The 27,733-nt window shown below is 51.8% G+C and overlaps 1 protein-coding gene across 1 annotated transcript in view; it reads left to right on the forward strand.

The window, feature by feature from the left end:
- The window catches only part of LOC120908687 (mucin-19), a 56,353-nt gene that overhangs the window by 27,130 nt on the left and 1,490 nt on the right, over window positions 1-27,733 (forward strand). The window contains exon 3 of the mRNA XM_040319949.1: window positions 16,731-27,670. Within this exon, the coding sequence (XP_040175883.1) occupies window positions 16,748-27,670 (10,923 nt within the window). The 5' untranslated portion in view covers window positions 16,731-16,747. The remainder of the gene's footprint in view (window positions 1-16,730; window positions 27,671-27,733) is intronic.

Raw genomic sequence — 27,733 nt, forward strand, 5'->3', positions numbered from 1 at the left:
CTATTTATAGGCGGGTATTTCCCCGGGATGAGCAAGAACGAAAAAGAAAAAAAAGACGGAAGAAGCGCCACGCGTTCCATCACGATAAAAATAGTGCATTTGTGCTCCATCGGACGAACGGAAGACGACGATGCAGCAGCAGCGGGCGAAGCTAACAAAAGGCGGAATTATGTTTGGAAATGGGTTTGGAGCTGGACGCGGCACGAGAGATGCTGTTGGCTGGGCTGTTGTTGAAATCTATTTCCACCACTACCCACCAGCACCACCACCACATGATCGACTTTCTTATGGAGCGAAATTGCGGCAGCTTTTGTACATAATGGACGGAAGGGGAGATGATGGGGGTGGATATAATGAAAAAATCGGTCGCATCCAGAGTGCAGAGCGCGATAAGGCAACGAATGATGAGGCACGATTGATTTAATATTAGATCGAGGTTAACAGCGGCAGAAATCCTTATGGAAAGAAGCCGTTGTTGACCGAAGCATCGTTCCCAGAGCGACTTGGACTGGACGACCGGCAGTGGCTGCCCGTTTGTTAGCTCATTTCCATTTGTGCGGGAAGAAAATCAATCAAGCTGTGCCGCTTTCTTCTTGCCCGTTCTATTGTACCGCTGGGAGATATTTGTTTTAATTTTCTCCACTGCTTGCTTTATGAACATCGCTCAACCTTTAAAACCGCCTTGCTGCTGCTCGCTTCTCCCGACCGTTGATCGATGTTCGATGAACGAACGATAATTTTATCGATCAAAGCCAATTCACCAAATGGAAACGCTTTTGATTGCCAGTCCATGTTTGATGCAGTTTTGTGTGCACACATGTGTGTGTGTGCGCACATGAAAAATGGGCATGAAAACGCGCTCACGCGCTTGCCTTCGCTATTGCACGGTTATTTTGCTGCTGCACTCTTTAATAGTATTAACCTACGGCATCCACAAACCAATGAAGCGTGCAGCGGGAAAGGTGCAGCAGCAGCAAAAACAACGCCCCGGGAAAAGCGTACTACGTTGGAAAAACCCACGGAAAAAGGGAAAGGTCAGTGCGCTCGGATTTGCCTACGGTAATAACTGGGGTGTGTGTGTGTGGGTTTGTATGAGTGAGTGTTGTGTGGGGCGTCGAGCATATGACCAATTCCTCCTCCTTCCTTGAAAACACTGGCGTGAGACACGGTAGGCGACGGTAGGAGTGGGAAAAGCGAAACAACAACCACCAACACACAACAACGTTGGGGTGTTATTCACCTTGTGCGCTTCTGGAACGAAAAACTCTCCGTACCTTTTCCTCAGTAGTGCAGGTGTGTGTGTATTCGGAACGTTAGTCATGCAAATCGTGGCGGGATGTTGTTGTTTGTTTTTTCATTCCCCTTCTCACACCACGTCCCCCCCATTGTGCTGCTCCACTACATTTCCCAACATGGTGGAGAGAGCGCAATCGGGGAGAGGAAAAGAAGGTGTTTTTCAGGTTCTTCTTCCGGGTTCTTGTTGTGTATGGGGGCTGGAGGAGAGAACGCAAATTTGTAGTCAGTCACAAAGCCGATCGAAGAAAAGCTTGGTCCGACACAAAATGTGTGTGTGTGGCAAATATTCATAAACTCTCTGACAAAGTGAATGATTAGAAGACGAAAATGCATTCAAAGTGCCTTGCTTTCACGCTTGAGCGCGCATTGAGATTTGAACCAAGGAAGGACGACACACACGCGTGTATAGACAGTGCTCTTACCGACTCGCCCATTTGACAGTTATTGCCTGGTGACGATGAAGAGCATATAAAAGCTACATTAATTCCGTTGAATTAATGTCATTACAGTTTACAAGGCAATGAGCGCATTAGTATGTTTTCTATATTATTCTAATTGTAATCATTCTTTGATAAATTGATCGAATGCTCTTCTTAAAGTGTAAAATAACCAAATGTGCTCAATTAGCTCTTGCTCAGGCTTGTCTTTGTTGATGAAAATGCTACACAAAGTGAAGCTTTCTATGACCTTCAACATTTTGAAGCAACTTGAAGAAGTCATCTGAAGTCGTCCGACGTTATCTTCTTATTATCTAACTTCGCATACGAAGGAAAAACAAAGCGGGGAAAGAGATTAGTGCAATAATCGTCTGACACATGCGAGCATGTTTTCGCGAGCCAACCCAACCATCCACCTCACCTTCTCCCCTGTGCTTATGTTGTGGCAACAGAAAGTCATTTTTTGCTCTTTTTTGCGTGTGTTTATGTGCGGTTCATATGCCATGGATAGGCACACAAGGTTGTCTAGTCACGTTCACGTTCCAGGTGAGAGAGAGAGGGATGTTGGTTGGGTTGCTGGGAGTTGTTGGGCTTGCTTTCGTTTTGGTTCGGATTGCAGAGGGAAACACTTAGGGTTGCAGAAGGGAATCCCTGTGTGCAGACTGTAATGCTCCAAGAGCCTCACCTCCCCCTCCCAGAGGAAGCCGTTCGAACAGCATGTGGAGTTCGCATTTCGTTCGTTTTCGTTCGTCCCGTAGGTCAAGTGCAAAATTCGGAACGAATATTGATTTTGGTAGCTTCACGTGCGGGTCGCGCACAGTGTTTCGTGTGCCCCGATGGGGAGGACGATTTCGGATCGGAAGCCGTACGGCGGTAGACCTGGCTGGCCACTGGCTGTTTTAACCATGCCGTACCAAGTAGCAATTGCAGAGGGCGATTGTAAATATTTCAAACACACATTCTCGATCGCAACGTGGGGCTCATATAGACAGTAGCAGTTAGGAGCATTTCTCTCGGTGATTTGACACTCCGGGAGAGTTACAGCATGTTTAATGGCACGGTAGCCACATTGATTGATCAATATCATGCAGAAGTGGAGGTTTTAAGTGCCCCACCGATCAATCCACCGGAGGGGTCATTGTAATATGTCTACAACGTTACTTAAACATTCAGTGTACTTTTGTGGATATTTTTAGCTTGCTTCAGGGCCACGAAAAAGTGAATCTTGTGCGCGCACCACCGTGTTCCTTCCTTGTCGGTTGATGATCAACGTTGCAACTTAATTAGCCTGCCTTGTACACGGCACATATTCTACCGAGAAGGAACCAAAGAAGTCGTTGTAATGGCTCAGCAAAAAAGCATCGAATTGAACGCGAAGCCAAACAAAGGGAGCGAAACTGGAGCAACTGGATTTCCGGGTGCTATTAATTTTCCACCCATTTCCACCCATTTGGGACACAACGGACAGGGGGCGGGATCGTTTTCAAACTTGGGGCTGTGTGTGTGTGTGTAGCTCTGTGGTTTGTGGTAGCTAGAGACAGAGTAACCGGATACTTGAATCCTCTTGGGGGAGTGGATCTTGGGACACGCGTGAGAAAGTATATTACAAAATCATCATGATCATGGAATGGCAAAGATACACTGTTGCTGCTGCTGATGCGCTCGCCTTATTATTCCCTTATCAAACCGCTCGTTACGCGAAGACGTCGATTTGGTTTGCCATTAGACTGGCCGGTTTGTACATGTAGTCCCACTGGGAGAGAGGGTGGTTTTGTTACAGACAGAGCCTGGCCGAATTTAAGGGTTGCAAATCAACTCCCCGCTTCTTTTCTCCAACACACACACTATGTGAACTATGCTGAACCCCCAAAGGGTGGGAAAAAGCACACAAACTCACACACACATTCCCTGACGGTCGACCATCGTGTGCGCGTTGGGTTTACAGTGGGGCGCAAATGAAGATTAATGGTTCTTTTTCAACCGGCGCAATGTTTTGCTCCATGTCGCAAATTAGCGTAACTGCTGCTGGAGAGTGTGGTGTACGGTATTGGCAGAGGATGCAGAGGTGTGTGTGTTAGTGGCATCTTTGCATTGACGAGCGGAAGGAACTTTATTCGCGAAATCCGTTTCGGGGGTTGCGTGTGTGTGGCGTAAAGGGGGTGAAACGATGCTCTTTGAATCGTCGGAATCGTCTAATCTGTTTGACTGTTCTGGGAAAAAGCATTGGCAATGTTTTATGGCGTTCCGGGAATTTGACTCGCCATGGAGTGTAGCACAACACAACTTTCCTTTTTATTTCAGGTGCTTCATCTTACATTACAAGGCCTACATACGGATGAAATTTAAAAGGCATTGATCAAACACTGTCACTTGATGTCAACACGGAGGGGGGACAGTGACAATATGCAACAATGTAGTGAAGACAACAAGCGGAAAACATACCAACGCCCGAGTGAGTGAGGGCAGCTTCTTCATCTCTTCAAGCCCGCAAACGTCACTTTCGCGTCTCAAGGGCGGCGGGCGCGTGGTAGAGAACCGAAGGAATGACGAAGATGATAATAAAGCCGTGTGGTGGTGGTGGTGGTGGCGTGTGCGCGTTTCACATTTTGCACGTCGCGTTGTAATTTCACGAAGGAAGCAGCACCGCGTTAAGAAGGTTTACAGAACGGCGACACCGTTCGCCGGTGACAGAATGTGTGTTGTTGTGTGAACGTTTCTGTTACCTTGTTCACGCTTGTGGCCTGCGTATGATAAGATTATGCGGCTGTGAGAAATCTTCTATCGAAGCTTTGCGTCGTCGTAAGTGGAGAGGCATTTGTTTACATTTCTTGCTTCGTCTTCGAGTTGTTTTGGGGAGGAGGGGGTTTGTCCTGTTATCATGTAAAGCGTTCCTTCTCCGTGTGTGTATGTGTGTGTTTGGTCGTGTTTATTTATTGAACAAACTAAACGAAGAGTCCGCCGTACATCTCAAGTCCACGTACCGGTAGTGATAAGGGGGCAGCGTAGATTCGTGCTGTACGAAATTGAGCGTTTTTATAAACCCTCTGTCGCGTGTAAAGGCGATGGGGTGGGGGGCAAGAAGACCTTCACGGATCGTTCGTGCCGTTTGGGAGCAAGATCAAGTTCACAAATCTTTGAAGACATTTGAAGTTTTTTTGCAGTACATGAAATACTGCTGTAGAATGGTTGTTTTGGTACCGTTTTCGACGACAAATGCGTACAATTTCATCTCAATTTCAATTCAAAAACTCCATTGTATTCAGACATTTTGATTGCGTCACAATTGCTGCTTTTACATTGGTTGGGTGCTTATAAATGTAGCGTTTAGTACTGTACTGAGCACACGTAGACACTCACACCGACACTTATATACGTGACCGTGAGACCTATTCATGTTGTGATAATTGACAGCAACACGGGTTGACGTCTGATAAATGTCAGCAGATCCGACAAAGAAGCAGAGAAGTTCACCCCCAGAGAAACCGCCCTCCCCTCTCCCTGCTCCCTCTCCACACAACACAAGCCACCAACCCCTAATAACGTCATCGAAGCGCGAACAGGGAATCAAAACAATGCGAAGTAGCAATTACGCTTCGTTTATCAGGCATCCGCGCGATTGACAATCGCGTTCGAGTGAGTGCTTACTTGCAGCAATCGATTTTATTGGCGTTAGTGTGGTAGTGGTGGTTGGCAATGCTTTTATTACAAGGAATGCGAGATCCGTCTTCTTTTTGTAGTGTTTGGAAGCTTTCGCAGGGCTTCACATCTTTACAGCGAAAACTCCAAAAACAGCAGCCGTTTATTCTGATGCGTGTTGTTGCGATTTTGTTTCCCCTTTTTGCGCATATTTTTGCGTATTTTTGAATTTTACTTGTTTGCTCATTTGACACCCGGACACCAGAAGATCGGTCCTATTTCATTGATATGAAACAAATTCACACTCCCCAGGGGAGGGAAACGATTCCTCTGGCTGTGTTGTGTAACGCCGGGACTGTGTGCTGTGGCTGAGGCTGTGCAAACAAAATGACGCCATGGCCTACGCCAGGGCGTCGGGGTGTAAAGTGTACTCAAAAATAGCTCCAAATTCGTACATGCATCCACGGGGGGGGAAGAAGATGGTGGCGAAGGAGGAGCACGCGTTTACTGGCGAGGCGGATACGGTTGGTTGAACTTCAAGAAATTAAGTAATCAAAAAGACAACCGAGAGAGCAGGAGCGTGCGCGCACGGCGGCGCATACGGCGCACAGAGCAGGCCCCTTCGGCGAGATGCGTCCGATTCGGGCCCGGCGTGCGACAGACGACGGACGGACGCGCGCGGACCAGGGTGGTGTGTTGAACGTCACATTCCTCTCGCGGGCGAATGCGCTCTGGTATTCCGCGGCGAGCTATGTTTATCACGGCCACCACTAAATGCAACGGCGTAGGCAGCCTTTTGCAACATTTTCACCCGGCCCCGTCGTTCGTTCGGTCGCCGTGCCGTGCATCAAATCGGTCTCAGTCTCCCCGAAAGAATTGGCAGCAAAACAAAACAAATCGAAAGTGCACTGCGAATGACACATCTAGAGAGAGGGGGGAGAACCAGGCAGATGTGTATTTGTGTGTCTTTTTTTATTTATTTGTTCTGCATTTGTGCCGCTTGATATTGTGAGTTTTGTGATGTTTCGAGCCCTACATTGAGCGAGAGCCCCAAGTGGTGGTGGAAGATGTTGAACCTTCTCCTGCGCATCCCCATTCGTTTTCTCTCACTTGGGAACACACAAATTCCAACCTACCCGAAGACGACGACGCACGGGGCCGTCGGCGTGTCTGTGTGGCCAGCTGGGAAGCAGGGGGAAGAGAAGGGGTTGGTTTATACCCTTACCCAATGGTGCAGGAGATACTGGGGACGGTCGACGACCTCCCGCTGCGCGATCGTGGCAGATTTCTTGGCTTGGGTAATTGTGTGGCGCGCCACCCCTAAACACACACACGCACACGCACACAGTGATGGTGAGGAAATTTGCACCCGATTACAGAGCCGGGGAAGTTTTGCTGGCCGTACAGAGATCGAACGGAACACGATAACACGGGGTGAAGTGAACCCGTTTCTAAACCGTTTCGGGTAGTAGTATCGTCGTTGAAAGCGGGCGAGAGATAAGAAGTTGGTTGGTTTGGAGAGTGTTAAAATTAGCGCAACCAACAGATAAGCCAGCAGCAGCAGCAACACAGTAACAGCAGCGTGCACGAGCGAGATCAAGCGGTGACGCGATGGAAACGATCCGGCTCGAAGGACCAAACAACAGAGCAAAAGCTGAGCGAGAGAGCATGGCGAAATGGGTATTAATTCTAAACCGTCCCCGCACTGTGACTGCATTTAACCTTTGACGAGCAGCGGGGGGCGATTTATCATGTCTGGGTTTCGGGGGGGTGTTTTTTGTGCAAGAATACACTGATGCGTGACGTGGCAAAAAGGACACCGAGGCGAGATCAAAGCATGCTTTGTGGAAGCGTCCTTCTGAAAAAGGGGGCGCACAAAAACGAAACAAGAACCCAAGTTGGCCTTGTAGCTTGGAGATTGAGCTGTCCTCGTTTTGCAGTGTGTGTGTTGGTATAGTGTGTCGAAATGGGAAGAAGCGTAAGCTCGTTTTCGTCGGGTGGATCCTTGGGAGCGGAAGCAACAAATTCGATTAGCAGGCAACCCTCGATAAGTATTATTTTGTGTCTATTTTTGAAACATGTGAAAAGAGGTGGGGTAACGAAAGCACACTTATGACACTCGCAAACCACGTTAAAGTGCCCCCAAAGGTGTCTTTAAACCGGGCCCCAAAACATGACATCAAACACCAACACCAATTAGCGAAATAAATCCACCATTTCGCACTGCTGCCGCTGACGCGTCAGCTAGCTCTCTCCCTGGCGCACAGGCAGCACCATTGTTATAGCAGCCAAGCAGGCGTTGGTTGGGCGAAAAAGGAAAGATCCACGGAAAGAGCCGCTGTGTGCCCATTTATCCTTGGCATGGCGCATGGGTTGTTTACGTTTGCGTCTGGTCTCTTGTCTTGTGTCTGCCTGTGTCTGACTGTGTCGACGGCGCTGAACGGGCTGAAGCTCTGGAGCTGGTTGTCGTCTCCCGGTCGTCCGCCGGCCCGTCGCTGTCGGCGTAAAGTGACAGACCGTGTTGGTGATGATGGCACGGCAAAACGGCGAAGCCATAAGCGCGAGAAGCCGCAGTGGCGCGGACACACACAGAGAAAAAAAAAGGTTATCAGACGGGAGGACACGGGAAAAGGAGCTTGGTTGGTTGGTGGGCGGGAAGGGTCAAGGTCGTCGAAAAGTTGATTTGGCGTGTTCTACACGCGCCCGCGCGGTATCGGAGGGACGCGCACTGGTTGACGCGAATGAAATCGGAACCCCCATCGTCGCCCCCAGCCGCGTTTCCGCTTGGCGTTTTCGGTCGCTTTCATTCGTCATTTCATCATTGGATGTCGCTGGAGGGCGTCGCGCATCTCGTCGTTTTGCGCTCTTCTCGCACTATCATCGTCGTCGTTAGTGTGTTGCTCTTCTTCTTCTGCTAGTCGCCGTGTCTAGCCAGACTTGAGTTGTGTTGTGTTGGGTGAGCTTTTTAAGCTTCACTACTTTCCTTCCCTCCAACTGTCGGTTTAGAGACGTTGTTGTGTGCTACCTTTTCCATGCTGCCGTCTGATACACTCTGCCCTTTTTTAGGGACCAAAAGTGTACCGGGGTGGTTGTCTCGCTTGTGTGGTTGGGAAATTGTTAGCGTTGACACAGGAACAAAGAAAAACCCCTGACGCCAGTGTGTGCTCAGTGCCAGACTAACAAGGGGTTCCGAAGTTATCTTCAGCGGCAAATCACGACGAGCCTCTGAAGCAGTGAAGTGGCACTAGATGCATGTAAAAGTTTTGCCTAGACACGAAACAGCACCTGCATATTGAACCTGCGGGTTGAACAAACGGGCTGATTTGACTGCAATTAGTTTAGCATTATTAACCCACGTGCTTTGCGCGTCTCGCAGTAACTCCAAAGGCGCTCCCTGCAGACAGTAATGAAGCAGCAGCTCTTCTTCTTCATCTTCTTCACAACCCCCCCCCCTCCCAGGCTCTTTCTTATCGCGTGACTCTGGGCATTGGCGTTGTTCCAATCCCTCTCTCCACGGCAACGCTGGAAATGTTGTGTTGATATTTTCGCATGAAATTAGCAAACTTTGACTTTCCATTTCAAACGGTCGGTCGTTCGGACGTGTGTCTGTAGCGGATTCGCAAATCAGAACGGTTTTCTTCGAGGGGTGGTTCGGTTCTCGTTGGTTGGTTGGTGCACAATTCAAATCGATTTGTGGTCGTGTCTCTCCCTGGCTGTGTTTGTGTGGGGCGCGTGTGTGTATGTGTGTGTACACACAAAGGTGACGCGAGGGCAAAGTGGTTGTTCTCGGTCGTTCGACGTCGTCGTTTGTGGTGGTGAAGGCGGTATAAGTGTTATCAGCTGGCGTTCCCTTGGCGGCTGATTGACCTACTTTTTCGCCGGTAGGATGCATCGATTTTTTTTTAATTCGGGGTGGGTAGAAAGGTGGTAGTCGGTCGCAACAAAACAAACCACCGGATGCGCTGCTAAGAGGTGCCCTTTCTGGATGGCATAATTCTAAGTTCATTTAAAGAACTGTTTCGTAGGTTCAGCTCAACGGCAACATCTCGTTTGTTACATCATCAACTTCATCGAAAAGATTTCGTAATGAAAGCTTCTTTTTCCCGTGTCGGAATTCTCCACGAAGGCTCTTAGATGGGAGGATATTTGTGTCGCAAAATAATAATTTCACCCTGGCCCGCGCATCCCTTCTTCGTGGGGTGGCATTTGATCGTCGTTTGGGGTAGTCGTGTTCGATTGCGCAATACCCCCAACCCGGTGGTCACGAAGGGGGAAGGAAGCCACACAAGGGGAAGGGGGGGGATGCCACGACCACAAGTAAACGAAAGCAATTGAACATTTGCGAGCTGAAATTGTATCTCGTTTGCTTCGGTTTTTTCGTGCGGCGGCTTGCTCTCTGGTCTGGTTATTACCGATCATAATTTCGTGAAATGGAAGCAAAAGCTCCAGAGACAGCCGGGGGAACGGGTAATGGTCGCGATGACGCGAGAGACGGCACACAACACTGTACGCAATAGAATGTGTATTACCTTTGGCGCTTTAAGGTGGTGGTGGCCGAAATAATGAGAAACTTCGTTTCTCGTTTCGTTTGTGGCACAATTTTGATGGAACTGCGTGGGATGGTAGGGGTAGCAGTGATCTTGTTAGTGGTGCCTAACGATGAAGAGAGAGAAAGAGAGAGAGAGAGTCTTGGAGGGGAAGGGTTATGGGCTTGGCTGAGTTGTTGCTCCTACTAACTTCAATCATCAAATAGATGAATTCTGTGTGGGAAGAAAGGTTATTCTTGCCCACCCCCCAAACGTCTCGCAAAGAGAAGGATCATTGGCAGCTTCAGAAAGAAAACCCCGGACAGAAGATGACTGATGTTTGCGTGTTGCGTGTCGTGCTGCTTTCTCCTACTGGCTGGCCTTAGAAGTACAAATATTTTTCCCGTCCCCCACCGAAAATGCTGAAACGAGGTCATGAAAGAACAGAGATTAAACGGAGCAACGGAGATATAAGGGAGCAGTGGAGTTGGCGTAGCCCAAAAAACCATCCTCTCCTTGCGGGAGGTCCTCGTTCCGAGACACACACTGCACACACAAGCCCACGCAGCAGCGGTATGATCTATGCGCAACGGCAATGGACTGGCGAAGATCATTATGTTGCGTGTACATTAGCATACAATCAGTTACGCATAGACGTACAATAATAACGCAGGTTGGGAGAGTAGCAGCGCACAGGGGCGCACTAGCGTTCTTCTCCGCAACAAGAAGAAGCGCTGTACAGCAGTAGCAGGCGAGCCTTGGCAACGAACGATGTGGGCTTCGTTTCTCCCCGGGGCGTATAATTGAGCACAAAATGCGAAACCATGGTATGGTTGGAACATCTGTTTGCCCTTTTTTGTGGCTGCTACTGTGTTGGTGGGCTGAACTCTGCCGCCCTTTAAAGACTTTCTGAGGGAGGATCATACCGCAAGAGGGGCTAGAATAATGAACCAGCTGCTGTTTGTTTTTGTGTCAACTCCTGGGCCTGTCAACAGTTTGTATAAGGACCACCACGTGTTTGATCTTAGGGCCGTCATCATTGGAGACACTTCATATTTTGTGGGGATGTGTAATACAATGTTTTTATGGAATGGAAATCACTGCGTATTTCATTCTCCACAAATAAACCATGTTGACCACGTGTTGAGCTCGCGAACGAGGCGAAAAGAGAGTAAAAGGAACTCTGGCACGATCGCGAACGAGGTACCGTTACTTTCCCACCAGATGGCAGCACTTGCTTGAGTAGCTAGCGAGATATGGATGTTTCGAGTTTGATGCGCTTTGCGTTGGTGTAGTGGTGGTTGTGACCACCATCGGAAAAGCAAAAACTAAAACGATCTTTTAATAGCATTAAGGTGTGAAATCTTTTCCAAAATACGCGCACACACACACGGCGACTACAGTTGGGCAGAATGCAGCCAAATGGATGATAATTTTAATGAACTAAGACGTGAAAAAGTAGTAGTTTGATAGAAGTTTACTTAGCGCACTGCTTTACGGAATGTGTTTCTGTGTGGGGAAAAAGCATGTAGGAATAAGACAGACACTGAAAACATCGCCAAGTCACTGGTCTGCGCCAAGTGTGTCGAACTCTTCGCGGCGTGGGGATGGTCATTATGTGTCATTGAAATGATACTAAGCCACTAAAATGATTCCCAAATCTAGAGTGCATTGAGAGTGAAAAGTCTATTTCCATGCTGTCTTGAGAATCGACTCACCGACAAACCATTCTGCTAGGCCTCGTGCCAATAAGTTTTACACCTTTGCCTCAAAACGAATTGGGAAGCGAGGAGCGCACTGCGCACGAAACACGCACGTCCTCGTCGTCGTCCAGCAACCAGCGGCAAGAAAGTGGAAGAAACGGTGTTTCTTTCTTTTTGTGTTGCCCTCCTCACTCATCGTCTCGGCAGCAGCGCCTGCTTGGGTTTGGTTTGGTTTAATGGTTTTCTCTCGCCGTGGTTACAGCACACGAGACACGCTGGAGAAACTGTAACGCTTGACGCGAACAAAAAAGAGCGAAAGAAAGAAGGAAAGAAAGCAAGAAAAAAAGTACCGTTTTTGTGCGTCTTTAGGTATTTCGCTGCTATATGTCTCTCTGTTGGATGGAAGGGTGTGGAGGGGGTAGAGTAGCGTACGCGTACGACGTTTGTGTGTCGCTCGGTTTCACGGATGGAACCCCTGGAACACAGGCCTTGCCTGGCGACCCCGGCCTGCTAAGCACCATGGGAACTTTTCGAAACAGTGCTGCTGCTGGTGGTGGTGTGGTGTGGTGGTTTGTACAGTGCGTAGCTGAGGGCAAGCAATGAAATAAATATAATGAAACATGGCACAATGCAGGTGGGGGGTAGGAAGGAAAGGGGGGAGCTTCATTTTTTTGTTTTAAACTTAATGAATAAGCGAGACGGAAGTGAGTGTGGTGTAGCAGTAATCACAAGCGAAATGGTGGATGGGGAGGTTTTCTGCTGTCTTGCTGTTGCTGCAACAGGTGACTTGTTGGATGAGCAGCCAGCACCAGCAGCAGCAACGGTTGAGCACGTGAATGGAGCATGAAATAGGGGAAGAAAGTTTTGCGCGAACGGAACGGAAAATTGCAGCAAAGATGAGTTGTGAGCCCTGCGGGAAACTCTCACACACAATGTAATGATGTGTAAGTGTGAGTGATTAAGCGCGTCTATTTTTTTTTTGTAGCAAAAAATACGGAAGTCATCTAGAGGGGAAAGCTTAGTTAGTAGAGAAATAGTAAGTTTTTATAGAGAAACTATTTGCTAGAGTGATTTAAAATCTTGTTTGTAACACCATTTATTTGCAAAAAGCTCAATCAGCTGCTCAATAGTTATTTACTCCCTTTAATGTTGAGACCATACTTAGTAAAGAAATCTTTCACATTTCTGCAGAAAACGTCCATCAGTTTTAATGTAATTCAACCCCCAACACCATGCCACGATATCTTGGTATAAATAGAAGCGATCGTTAAAACACTCACCTCTAATTTAGTCGCGCTTTGTAACAATGTTGAGCGATTTATTGGAGCTATTGTTTTACTGTCCACTAAAACAACACATTCCACACTTTTTATTGTGCTCATCTTCAAGCTACTACTACTGGTGGGGTAAAAAGCCCCATTTAAAAAGAGTAACAATGATGAGCGATTGATTGATGGCAAAGAGTGTCAAGTGTCATTAAATTCATCGCCAAATGGACAAAACATTCCAAGCCAACCACTCACACACTCACACACACAGAGAGATTGGTGGCCTCAGGCTGAGAGCAGCATCTTGAATGAACTGAAAAAGGGGTTTATTATCTTCTTTCATTGGCCCACCCGTTCTTCCGTTGAAGTAAACGTCTTAACTGTGGGACGGAACGGAACACAAAATCACGTTAGAGTTGAGCGGGGGGAGGGGGCGTGGGTAAGAAGCAGAGCAACAACACGCGCAAAACAAATCCACAATCGATCGACCGCCGCCTACTCTGCTCTGCTCAGTCGCTCACTAAAATGCACTCTCTTGCTCTGTGGCTGGACGTCCATTCCCTCTCCTCCCCCCCTCCCCCTTCGCCCATTTCCTAACCAACCGGCTCGATATCAGTTCCGTCATTTGCATTGCAAATTGCACACCACCACCACCACCCAACAACCAAAACCGCCCAACCACACCTGGGGGAGGAGGAGGGGGTTGTTGTGCAGCTTCGTTGCAGTGTAAAATCCTGCTCTTGCCCCTGCACCTTCCTTCTCCTCCCATTCTGTGCGTGGTTTTGTGCCCGCCTGTGCCCTCGTAACTCGCGGCACACTGGTAGTCATAAAAATAATCATACCTTTCCTCCTCCCCCCTGCCCCGACACTCCCCCCTCCCGGGTGCACGAGAACTGTTGCAGTTGCAGAGTCGTCGTCTCGAGCTGAGTTGTGTGTTGTGTTGTGTTGTGTGCACGTCGAGAGCACTATTTGTTGTACGATTATCGTGTGGTGGTGGGAGGAAAGGGGAGGAAGGTGGTAATTTTTTTATGGTCCGATTGGCGTGCGCCGGCTGTTTGGCCTTCGCCATTTGGCCATCGCCACCAGATGCAGTCCGCCCGCTCGCTCCCACCCGGGTGCAACCTTTACCTTTGCGGCCGTGTGCCGCGAGTGGCCAAGGATGTTTGGAGGAGGCCTTCTTGTTGGCTTCTCCTTTGGTGTGCGGTTCTATTAAATTGTAATTAATTTAAAGTAACAAACCTGCGCCCCACGCTTTTGTTGCTGGGAGTAGTAGTAAAGCGAGTTTAATGAGGTGGATGATATGTTTACGAGCGACAATAAGTAGAAAATAAATATGTTTATGGCAGTTTAACGAAATAACCCCTTCTGGCGATGATGGTCGGAAGGGAGATGTAAACTTCTTCTTGGGTTACTTCTTTGGTCTTTGGTATGTTGTGTATGTATGTTTTAATAATGAATAAAACCCATAAATGCTGCAGTATTAAAATAAAATACTATGAACATATTAACATCTTAAACATACCATTAAACAAATCGATAATTCGATCGATAAACCAAACTCAATGCGCCATGCTTACCCCTCCGATGCCTAATTATTCATTGCATATTGTTCGTTTTTTTGAAAAAAGAAATACCCAGCCGGCCACTTTTTTATGGTCAGACAAAATAAAGTACCCCATCGTAGTACTGTCAAGGTCGTTGACCTAAATATTCTGCTCCTCTCTCCCTCTTGCGCGCGTGTGTGTCTGTTGTTGCGCTCATGCCGTTGTTTATACACACACGCACACGCCAATTTGTTGATGCGCTCAATTTTACGCAAAGAAACAGATTCGCGCTCTCTCTCGCGGGTTGGTTGGGGCGCCAAGGGGGCCCACATCATAACGCCGCGCCGCGTCACGGTCACAACGAATGGCGGCAAACCGGATGATGGGGGTCTTGAGGGGGTGGGGTATACATTGTTGTCGTCGGCATACATACGGGGACACCGCGGTTTCGGACTGTTGTCATGTAGCGTGTCGCCCTGTGTGTTCGCCCGCGTCTTTGCGTTTTCGCAAGCGTGTCTCTTTTGTCGCAGTTTCGAGTCGTATTTTATATTGCTCACTGCAACCTTCTACTCTTTTTTGTCTTTCTGTGTGTCTCTCTTTCTCTTGCTCTCTCTCGCCGGGATGCACTTTCTTGCAGAACCGGTCTCGAGACGCAATTTGATTGCCCGGCAGAAGGGGCGACGGAGGAGGGGTTTATTGAAGAACATAAAAAGGAGGGCGCACCATTATATGGAGAAAATGTCCAATGAACCGGCGCGCGAGAAGTGAGGAAGAAGGAAGAAAATGTGCCAGACACATACCAGAGAGAAGGGGGAGAGATGGAGCAGGTCGTTTGATAATAATGTTTTCGAGCGAGAAAGTGTGAGAAAGCAGCAGCAGCAGCAGCAGCAGGGGAGGACGGGCAGTAAAGTGAAAGACGTTCCTCTCACGTCGGGGCGAGAAACGATCACGGTAGCATAAAATTTGCATTCCATCATTGTGCACCCTCCCTCCCTTCCTACCATTCAACCTCCCCTCTTTTCCTACTGGTTGTTAATAATCGTTTCGTTGTTTAACGGACGCCTCCACGCGGTCTCCGCCAACCACGGACGAGAGCAGAGCCGTTTTTGTTGGTTGGTGTGCGCTTTCTCCACGCTCTTCTTGCGACCAAACATCGCTATTTGTTGCTCCAGGATGGTGTTCCTCTCGCCTACTTGTGTGCCCGGTCTATTTACTGCCCCCGGTCCTACACAAAACATGGGCGCCATGGTGATGGCAAATTGACCGATTCGGCGTTGCGAGTGAGAAGTGTGGTAGGTTTAATATCTCGTCATACCACACAGTAGGCGACAGTCGCTAGGTCAGTGAAACCCCTGTCGATAGATAGAGACATGAGGGACTGGGTGGCGTCGGGACAGTCGGCCCGTTTGGGGGGGAGAAAATTAAATCAGCTGGAAAGTGATTCGATTCGATTTGATACTACGGGAGTTGCAGCTACACTGGTACCGTTTGTTTGACCTCCTCCTCCTCCTTGTGTTTGGTAAATTTGATGCAAAACCCGCGACGGTATCGCTCTCACGTTCTCCCTGTTTGTCCCGATTGTTTTTCTCCTCCCCTTCCCCCAAGAGACAGGCTTGATAGAGCGTGCTAAACAAGCAATTGAAAAGAGCATCCCTTTAGCGGTATCAATTGCGTGACTTTGGGCGTTTAATGCGTGGGCAAATTTGCCTAAAGGTATGCAATTAGCATTACAATTAGCTTCGTGTGCAAAGCCGTACGTGCTCGTTTGGAGAGTTTAAATTGTTACGATTGGGTAAGAGCGCCACGCACTCGCAGGACAACATCAAACAACAGCTCAACAGCTTTTTGTCGTCAATATGGCCACGCAGATAATATTGAAAATCACCTAACCTACATTTTGCCCTACCTTTTGGCAAAAGTTGGTCATTGCTGTGTGTGTGTGTCAACGACGACCTCGAAATTTCATTATCGCAAAACGCATCGAGCTGCAGCGAGAGTAATTTAATTGCGAGCCACCCCCTCCCCAGGGGTGTGTTTCGATCCCGTTATCAGCAGGCACACAGGGCGAGAAGGTGGGTGGATAATTTACGAGCGAATGCACAGAGCGATGATACGTTTAATTGCAACTCTGGTAAAGTGAGGACTAGGCTTACGCGTAGCAAATGGAATTAGTCTATGTAATCTGTTTTTCCAAATTATTGATTTGTGCTCGCAAGAATCGCAAGAACTTACCTACTGACTCTACACATATTCCCTCAAAAGATACACATTTACGACAGTGTGATTAATGGTTCCTTTTCCATTTCATTCTTCTTTGCAGCATCAAACCAATGAACGATGGAGTCATCACAAGCAGCAACAGTGTCGGCCCCTGCAACGGTAGCTGATCCATCCACAGAGACATCTACAGCTTCCACGGCTACGGCACCGTCAGCGGCCGTTAGCAGTCATTCGCCTGATGCAGCAACCGTCGTTGCCTGCACTCCGGCAGTGGAACAAGAAGCTCCGGCAGCAGCAGCAACAACAAACAACCCAGAACAAAGTGAACCAAAAATCGAACAAGTGACTACTCCGGCCGACATGGAGACAGAAACGTCACCGTCGCCAGTTAGCACGCAGCAGGAGGCCGTCGATCCACTAGCAGTTCCGGAAGAATCGCCCGAGATTAGTACCACCTCCGTCGAGGGGGAGAAATCGACAGCAGAAAGTACGCTAAAGGAGCCTAAACAGGCGGCGGTGGAGAAGAATCCACCGACGTCGAATGATGGGGCGATGGCGGAACCGGTTGCAAAACCATCCACATCATCCAACGATCCTGCAAAGGATGAAGTTTGCTCCAAAGAATCATCTTCGGAGCTATCCGAGTCTTTACCCACGTCGACGTCCTCTCCCGGCGGAGATCCAACACTGAGCAGTAGTAATGTCGTGGAAGAAGAGACGACTGCAAGGAGAAGCCCCCCCGTACGGACTCCACCACCGGTGGTAGAATCATCTACAGCTTCACCGGAAAAGATGAGCTCACCGGCTGTCAGTGACTCGCGTGTACCATTGAAAGGATCAGCAGCGTACTCAACGTCATCCACGGTGGATAGCAGCAGTAGTGATAAAGCTGGTGACAGCAACGCCGACACCGCCGAAGAATGGCCTAGCAGTAATTGTAAGGGTAGTGATAGTGTAAATAGTATTAACAACAGTGACTGCAGCAGCAACAGCAATGAGGCAGAATCTCAAGCGACTGCCACGGACGGTGGCTCCAAGAGCCAGGAAGCGAACACGACAACATCCGCTGCTCCGAACGAACGAATACGATCACCACCATCTTCCGAGATCGCAGTGCCGACATCGGCAGAGGTGACTTCGAATGCTGTGATAGGGAAAGAGTCCAGGCCGGAAGGCAATGTAGACCCCAGCGCGAATGGAGTAGTGATAGAGGGACGGCCAGAGTCTGGCAAAGGCGCAAAGGAATCTGAAGAAGGATGTGAAAAGAATCCGAACACTGCGGCGATGGATGACTCCGGTCGATTAAGTGGACGGCGGGAGCAGACGAGTGAAAAGAGTAGCAGCAGTGCTTCCGACGGTCAAACAAGCGAGGAATCACAAGCTGCAGCGAACAGCAAGGGTTTGAAAGAGCAACGAGAAGGCGCAGTTCTCGAATGTCGTGAATCTGCAGCCGTCCCACCGGAACCTGATCCCGGTCCACCCATGGCGGAAGAGTCCAAAAGTGCCGAAGGCTGTAAAACTCTTCAAGCAAACGATACAGCGAACAGTAATAGTAGCAAAGTGGAACATCACAGTTTGATGCAAGCGTCCCAAAACGCCGTGGCAGCCGTGGAGTCGTCGCCGAGAGAAGACAAGACGAACGACAATAGTGATAGTAGTAGAACGATGGGTAGCCTCAATACGGGAGCACCCAGTCGGCCGGATTACCACCAACCGCAGCAACAGCAACCACCGGTGTCCGCCCGCAATCCACTCCAGTTTACGGAGGTAGCGAACGACGAGGTTGAGCTGAAGGTGGACGGTGGTCATCTGCTTGATCGCGTGATCAAGCTTTCACTGCTGAAAGGTCTGCAGGATAGTGGGAAACGGTTGGCAAAGAGTAGCCTAATCATTTCCGGAGCAGGAGCTAACGTGGGCGAAGGAGCGAATGGTGAGGCAACGCTGGCGACTACTTCCTCCCTGAGCAAAGCGAAAAGTGCAGCTGCCGGGTTACGGTTGATGGAGGAACATAAAACTACACCACCCGCTCTGGTAGCCAACGGTGGAGTTGGTGGCAGTGGTGATGGAGCTCAGATGCCGGTGAAAGAACCGGCAAGCAGCACGAAGGAGGTAGCAGATTCTCCCCAACAAACACCTTCGGGGGGAAGAATACGTCATTCAAGTGAGACTACAGTAAGCAGTAGTCCCTCGGGAGAGTTGGACGGTGGAGTGCGTAGCAGCAGCAGCAACAGTTCGCTGGACTTCCGAGAAGAGGAACGGTCTGGACCGACACAGGAGGTGGCATCGCCAGCGTCCTCCAGCTTGGAGGCATCTTCGAGCCGAAGTTCGGCATCGGGACGTGACTCATCGGTCGCTCCGAACAGTAACGACGGGCATCTTCCCGTAAAAGCACGCAAACCACAGTACTACGCCAGTATTCCGGACTTTTCGAAACAACAGTTCGCCTCGAGCACATCCACCTCCTCCTCCTCCTCCTCGTCCTCTTCCGTGCCAACGTCGACCACAACGGCGACGAAGAGTCTCACCCAGCTGCACATGAAAACGCCCGACTTTAGTTGCCTAGCGTCTGGCACGGCATCATCGGTACCGTCCAGCCAAACGTCGCCGTCTTCGACCACCACCAACTCAACAATCTCAACCGCCGCTTCGATGAATATGCGCACGACGAGCGAGTTGAAAATCTCCAATCCAGACTTTACCAAAGGGTTTGCGGCGCAGCACGCGCACTATGGGGCGCATGGCAACTACCCACCTACTTCGAGCCACGAACAGCAGCAGCAACCTGGCAATAGCTCCTCACCATACGTATCGCAGGATACGTTCAGCAAGCTTATCAAGGAGCGAAACTACATTGCGGATTTACAGTTGAAAAATCCACCTCCGTCTCAAGGCCCGCCCGAGGGTCCAGTGGTTGTGAAAGGTGCTAGTTCCCAGAACGAGTATCCGCCCTCCTCCAGGGGAGTGGTGGTAGACACTACATCTTCATCATCATCATCGTCATCAGCAGCAGCAGGAAGTGGTGCGTCTTCTTATGGACACGCCCCACAAACTTCCAACAATCAGTACCGTCGCTCTACGTCGGGGACGGAGAATGGCGTGGAACAGGAACCGAAGGCACATGTGATCCACAAAAGCGTGGCACCCCTGCCACCTCCACCTGTCTCTTCTCAACCCATTGGAGGACACCATGCACCGAAAACGTGGAATCCTCCCGAGTTTAGCAGCAAACACTTTACTCAAGCACCACCGGCGGCATCCCATAACCGTCCCTCCAGCGGTGCGAATGGATCTGGACCATCCTCGACATCACCTTCGTCGCGAGATCCATCACCCGCTCCTTCATCATCCTCACCACATCAACCGCCGTACGGACCGTCTGGTGGGTTAGTGAACTACGCCGGAAAAGCTCCCCACGCAGGTCCAACGTCCGTCGTCGGCACGGAGCGAATCATTGTGAACAATGTGCGAACGTACTATCCGGAGGCATCTGTGCCACCTTCGGCGGCGTCGGCACCAAATGCAAGTGCCCATGCTCACCCCGCTTCGCCATACACTTCGTTGCCGAAGGTGAAGGATCCTGAGTTTCGGTTGGATCACAACAAAGAGCAGCTACTGCTGCAGGAGGGAACGATCGTAACGGTGAAACAGCCCTACCCAAATCACACTACCGGGCGTGGTCCGATACCAGGGCCTCATGCTGCTTCTAATCCACCTCCACCTTCAACAACCCGATCACCGTCCGCCGAGAGACGCGAAGCGCAGATGATGCAGAATTCGCAAGATATCCTGTATCGAGATTACAAGCAGCATAAAAAGCCTACCAGCAGCAGCACGGTAGGGATGAGCAGCAGTGGAAATAGCACACGTCCTCCTGGACCTCCGGGAGTACAGATGGACCGTAGATCACCGTACGATTCAGCGGCGTACTATGCGCATCAACACAGACCACCAGTAGTTCCTCCGCAAGCCGGTGGGTTGATGCATCCACCGCCACCGAATTGGCCCGCACCTGGCCCTGGTCAGCATCATCCGTCGCATCAACTGCAGCGAGGCCCTGCTGCCCCAGGCGCACGCAACAGTCCACAAGACATGGGTGCAAGTCCGGTTTCATCACCTGCTCCACCACCGCCAACGAGCCAGCAGCAGCATCATTATCAACAACACCAGGGGGCCTATTACGGGCAGTACAAAAATGCACCCAGTCCCGTGTCGGGATCGACGTACGGTTCCAGCTCGTCTCCTTCTCAACCGCAAGGAGCGGGTGGAAAGTATCCTCCTCAACAGCAGCATTACGCTGGTGGTGGGTCTGGTACGACTCCCGACCGACGGCACGAAGTGATGGACCGTGGTGTTGGACCCGGCAACTACAAGGGGTTGGACTTCAATATGGAGCAAAAGTTTGCCGAAGTGTATCAGGCACATCAGGCGAAGGAAAAGCAGGCGGCAGCAGAAGCGGCACATGCCGCTGCGTCCAACCCATCCGCTAGACAGCAGGGTCCGAGACATGGGCCGGCTGCTGGTGCGGGCGGTAGTCCGGGAACTTCATCCACTCCCGGGGGACCACCGACGAAGGGACCGGCACCTTACGGACCAACTGGCTACGAGCAGTACCATCCGTACTACCAGCACTCACAAGCGACACCTTCTCCAACGTCCACGCCATCGCCAGTGCCTTCTCCACACCATCGGAAGTACAGTGGTCCCCCGTCAAGAGATCCTTCCCCACTGGGACAGCAACCACAGCAACCACCACCGCCACATCATCGATATGGTTCCAGTGAGCCGTTGTACCACATCCCACCTGGAGCAGGTCCTCCGACAATGTACATGCATTCGGGGCCACCGAAACCAAACGAACAGGGAGTTCCATCGCATCCTCCCGGACCGGTTACTTCGTACTATCAAAGTCAGCCATCGTCGTCGTCCTCCTATTCGAGTGCTGGGTATCCCAACCGTCCGCACCATGCTGGAGGTGTTGTTAGCCCGAGCCAACATCATAACTCCTCCCAACAGTCTGTGATAAGCGGTAATAGCCCGTACGATAGGTATGCTCATCCGTATACTACCGGCGGACCGCCTCAACCCACACCCGGAGGACAGGTGCAACAACAGCCCCATCAACAGCAACAGTCGTATCAAGCAAAGCCTTCGCTTCCCTATCCACCGGCAGGACGTCAGCAAGGTCCTCCACCATTGCAACCAACTCCACCGTCGGCAGGTGCTGCACCATCCGCCGTAATCCATCCACCTGTGGCGGGAAGCAAGAACATTCCCGTGCGTGTAATTGCTACAGCACCGCCAGCATCATCATCAGCATCGGCTTCCAGTGCGGGCTCTAATACACTTCCCACGGTACAACAGCATGGACCAGTTCGATCGACGGGGCAATCCAGCGCATCATCCTCTTCGGCACCTGTGCCACCATCGCAGGCAGCTCTGGCAGCAGGAGAAGGTAGCGGAAGCACGCAACGAGACTTGAACGCTACAGTCGTGGCAACGACCCCAGTAATCATTGCTCCGAAGCGTGAGTCTCCGCTGGATCTTTCTGTGAAAACGGTTAAGACTAAAGCGGACTCGACGGGGTGTGATGATTACGCGACGAGTGCCAGTAACAGTAGCATCAGCAGCAGTAGCAGTAACAGCAGTGTCGGGAATGGACGACCACGAGAGGTAGTACCCAAGGTGGACTTTAGTCCGAACTTTCAAAAACACATTCCTCCAAGAGGTGCTCCGGGACCGAACTTTGCTCAGAGTTCTGCTGGTCCTCCGGCCTTGGGTGGTAGACCACCGGAACCGCATCTCCCACCGCGTCCAACACCTTCGCCAACACGCCACGTTTCGGTGATAAGTCCAGCAATTCCTCCCGGCTATGATAAGAAAACGGATGCCTACCTGTCGGCAAACTATCGTGCCGTTGGAGGACCGCTGACAACTCCGGCATATCAGTATCCTCCCTCACGATCCGGGCCTATGCCTCAGGGAGCGTACGAAGGCTCATCGTCGTCAGCTGGATCCGGATCTTCCGTGGCCTCGGCAAGCAGCAAGAGCGTGTACTATCCTCCAGCGGGACCGGAATACGGACGTCCTGGTGGGAAATCGGGATCCGGAAGCATCGTAACAGGGCAAGCGGCCCCATTACCGGCGGGTGCCTCGAACTCTCGCTCTAATCCACCGTCGCACGGTGGTGCCATGGCAGGACAAGCGTCTGGAGCTTCTCAACCGCGCATGGACGATCCCCGCATCGAGGATCGCAAGTTTGTGGAGAGTATGCTGAAGAAGAAAACGTCACCCTCGTCGGATGTGATGGCGGATCTGCAGGCAGGCAAGTTCCCGACCCGCATTCCGCAGGGTTTGGTACCGAAGAAGCGAGCGGCAGCGGCCGCCGCAGCTGCAGCAGCAGCAGAAGCCGCCCTCACCAAGCAAGGTCCAGTTCCGCCGGGAAGTAATTCTCCTGCAATAGCACCAACACCCGCCAAGGTAGCCAAGTATGAAGATCCACAGACGTCACGTAGTCAAGCACCTCTACCACAGGGATCATCGCATGCATCTGCCCAAGGAGCTCCGACATTCGATGGACGTTATGGACCTTCGCGGGAAGGACCTTATCCAAACTACGGTCCTCCAGGACATCATTATCCGCCCGCCGGCAAACGTCCATCGCCACCTGAGATGTCCAACGGACCACCTGCTGTACATCCATCCGTGATAACGACCAACTATCACCACCATCCGCAGGCCATTTTGCAGCAACACCACCAGCAGCAGCAGCAGCAGCAGCAACTACAACAGTATGATTCACGCTACTATCAGCATCATGCTGCCGGTATGCCACCAAAAGCTCGCGACGATCACGTGATGCCCGTGTACCATCAACCGCACTTGAGGGGTGGAAGTGCGGCAGCACCGTACACTGCCCATGCTTACGGTGGATACGCGAAGGAAGAACCGAACGCTCCACCACATCCACCATATCCGCCGCATCCACATACCGATCCGGCGGCATATCACAAGGAGTCTCAATCATTTCGCTATGGCGAGTCCTTGAAGCCACCGCAGGAGCATACGGCTGCCGTCCATCATATGCAATCACACATCCACTATACGGGTGGCGGTGCCGGGGGAGCTATGGCAAAGGTTCCACATCAAATGCCACCACATCCACAGCAGCAGCAGCAGCAGCTTCATCATCAGCATCAGCAGTCGCACAGTCAAGCACCGCATCATTTACCGTCTTCTCAATCGACAGTAGCGCCAGATGCGCCGATGGGTGTACCTCAATATCCACCATCGGTTCATTCCAGCTACGGACCGGCCCAGCATCATCGCGGAGCGGATCAGTCGGTGATATCGAAGCTTCGCACCAGCCTGGAGCAGAAGGAGTACGAAAAGCAGCGCATCAATCAGCTTCGCAAGCAGCCACCGGGAGTGGAGCTACCAACGGAGGAAGATCGTCCTCAGAAGACATCGATCGCCAGTGCATCTCCGGTCGCAGCCAGCATTGTCCCTCCGATGCATGAAATTCCTTCACCATCGTCACGGTTTCGTACCAAGGGTGAGCTGAAAGGCTATACAGCATTGCCGACGCCGAGTGTGGTCAGCATGCCACCGGCACGATCGATCGACGATCCTGCTCAGCTGAAGAAGGACGGACAGGAAGGCGCTGGTGGTGAGGAAACAAGTGATGATAAGAAACGGTCAATTGTTCCACAGGCAGATTTGGATGGTGCGTCCGCATTAGACATTCTGGACTGGGGCAGTGCTTGCAACGAGTTTGTCGAGCAGTTGCAAACGGGCAAGAAGCGTGGTCGACGGAAACGGACTGCTGGGACGACGGCGTCAGCCGCATCGACCAGTGGTCGCGTTTGGCCTGCAATTGATTCCCTCGAACCGACGGACCCATTGGCTGAAGCTGCGTCGACCGATCTTTCGGCAATTCCGAAAGAAGTGCTCAACTCTGCCCGCTCGCCGCATCGTCTGAAGGGTGACCGCAATGGAAGTGAAAGCTCAAGCGATGAGGACAAACCGCTGCTACTGCTTCGCCAGCAGTCCCAGCAACAGAAAGAGCAGGACGGCAAAGGTCCAGTGCAGCCGGAAAAGGTGGCACGCAATCATCGGGAAAGGCAGCGCTTGGAGCTGGAGCAGAAGCATGAAGCAAAGCTGGGTCGCTCGAGCAGCACGGACAGTGAAACGGCACGCGTCGCTACTGCCGCGGCACAGCGCGCGAAAGCACGTGTTCGGAAGCTGCGTCATCGGTCGAGCGTTGCACCGACGCTGTCGCTGAAATCCTCCGACGGGGATGGTGATGTGACGGCCGATGGGGGTGAAGAGGACGGTGGCAAACCGGGCTCAAAGCGTAGGCCACATGCGCTAGCACCAAACGCAAAGCGGAAGCGTACCCGTGGTCCCGGATCACGATCGCCATCGTCTTCCGCTGCGTCTTCCTCGTGCGGGGAAAGCAGCGAGGCCGGAACGAAGAAGAAGTCCGGGAATGAAGGGCCCAAGAAGCGAGGTAGACCGAAGGGAACCAGAACACCTGGCTCAAAGCGTGGACAACAGTCGAGCAACAGCCGATGCCAGAGCGGTGCTATCAAGCAGGAACCCAACGAAAACAGTGATCTTAGCTCAGACGACGAACCTCGAGCCGTGCGTACGCCGCACAAAAATGGATCCAGTGCGGCGAACAACGATTCAGCACGGAAGCGCGGTGATGCAACCGGTGGAGGGGGTGGTGGCGGTGCGGGAGGACCTTCTGGAGGTGGTGGCAATGCAGGCGGTAAAGCACAGCACGGTCACAAAGTGAATGAATCGTCCGCGTGCAACGGTGGCCAAAAGGACAAGAATGCCGGCGCGAAGAAAAAGTTCATAAAAACGCGTACCAACTCCCGCTCGAAGGCAGAACTGTCGTCGGACTCGTCATCCTCCAGCTCGGGCTCTTCGTCGTCCGAAGAAGAGGAGGAGGAGGAGGAAGCAGAAGAGACTATGACACGGTCGCGCAGCAAGCGGGAAGCCGAACGGCGCCGATCGAACAGCAAAGTGTTGCGCAATGATAAGATCGTCGAAAATTGTCCCAATCCGGGACAGAATCAGCGTGCAGCGGGTACGCGGAATCGCATGGACAGTGAACGAACGCCGTCAAAAAAGGGCAAAAAGGAGCGTAAATTGTCCGCCGGGGAACCAACGACCAAGCGGTCCAAGTCGCGCGTGGTGGAGTCGGATTCGGACGGTGGAAAAGCGGCCGAATCATCCGCGGCCGTGCCGCGCAAACGTACTCGACAGGCTTCAAAAAACGCGCCAAACTCGTCGGCTGGTTCAGGCGAGTCGGCGAACAGTTCGAGTGAGGGGGAGGAAGGGCAGGCGGATATGGCGGAGCGGCTGCGCTCGCGGAAGGTGGCAAAGAGGCTGCCCGTCGACGGTCAACCTGCCAGCCGAAGGCAGTCCACGGCTAGTGCCTCGAAGGGTGGATCTCGCCGGGCGAGCACTACGTCGACGGCGTCGTCGGCGAGAAAGAAAGGCGCGTCCGGCGCTTCCAGCAGCTCCGCTGTGGCTGGGGTGAAGAAGTCGCTCAAAGAGCTCAACCAGCAGACAGCCGTCGCTCCGGATCACTTCTATCCCGGCTGGGAGAAGGAACTGTACGAGTACAAGCGGTCGCTGAAGGTACCGCCCGAGCTGATCACGATCGACGGTGGGTTGTACATGCATCGGGTATCCACGTCCCTGCCGGATCTGGACTCGCCGCACCATAGCGATGGGTCGGAAACGTTCTCGGAGATTGTGAAGAAGCTAAGCCAACGTGACGTCGGATCGGCTCCGCCCAAACGCTTCAAAACTAAGGCCGCTGCTAAGCAGCAGCAGCAGCAGCAGCAGCAACCGTTGCCCGGGACGTCATCCTTCGCCTCAACCCCGCCAGTGCGTGTGAAGGAGGAGGAACAGACCCGTCAGGAGCGCAAGAAGCTTGACGATAATGAAAAGTTCAGCTCGATCATAGAGCTGCTGCATCGTCGCTGCCTTGCGGCACAGGCCGCGAAGCCTACCGTCTCATCGTCGTCCGGTCGGGGCAAGGGTCCAAAGGGCGCAGGTAAGGGCGCCAACAGCAACAACACCTCCAGCAGTGAGAGCACCAAACCCAAGCAGGAGTACGAACTGTTGCCAACTCCCGGTGCCGAATCGGAATCACTGTTCAGCAAGAACAGCAAGAAGAAAAAGTCACTCTTCGATACGGCCATCTTGAAGTCGCGAACGCGCACCGAACAGAAGGCGATGCAGAGCAAGGAGATGATCCGCGAGGTGTTTGGAGGGGATGGTGAGCGGCCCCAGTCGGCGCCACCGCTCAGCTGCGACCCAGAACCGCCGCCCCTGTTCGAGGAAGGTCTGCAGAACGTGACGTACGACGAGAAGTACAACGAGCTGATGCGCAACGTCGATCGGATCGTCGGGGAGCTTGATGGTGGAGCGGTGGTTGCGGCGACGACACCGACACCAGCAACGGTCAAGGTCAAGCAGGAACCTCCGGAAGAGGAGGAAGAGGAAGACGAGGAAGACGACGAGGACGATGACGATACGCAGGACGGGAGTGTGCGGATGAAGGATTCCGAGCGGGACACGCCGTCGATCGCTTCCGAGCGTGGAGAACGCGAACTTCCCGGTACACCGCTGTCCTTCAATGGAGGGGCAGCAATCGCGAACGGGAATGGTGCGAATGGAGTTACAACCACCGCTGGACAGTTGACGGTACCCCCCGCACCGAAAAAGCGTGGCCGTGGCCATCGTACATCCCGTCGGAAGGGCAGTTCGGGGTTTGACTACATTCGCAAGAAGAAGAAACCCTCGCAACAGCACAGCCAGGGTAGCCATGGCAACCAGCAGCACGGAGCGTCCGGTGTGAATGGCGTGAATGGAGCGGTAAGCGTGCGCAAGGTGACTGCGTTCGAGAATATGGAGGGCAAGGACGAGACGCACATCAGCAAGGAGATCCGGAGCTGGGTGCTGAACAAGGGTGTCGGCGAGAGCGTAATGCATAAGGCCGCCCGTCTTGGCTACACGGTAAGTGTGTGCTACGTGGAGGAGTCGCTTAAGCATGCGTACTAATGTCAGATTGGTTATTTG

The sequence above is a fragment of the Anopheles arabiensis genome, chromosome 2, assembly GCF_016920715.1.
Source record: "Anopheles arabiensis isolate DONGOLA chromosome 2, AaraD3, whole genome shotgun sequence".
Taxonomy (NCBI): Eukaryota; Metazoa; Arthropoda; class Insecta; order Diptera; family Culicidae; genus Anopheles; species Anopheles arabiensis.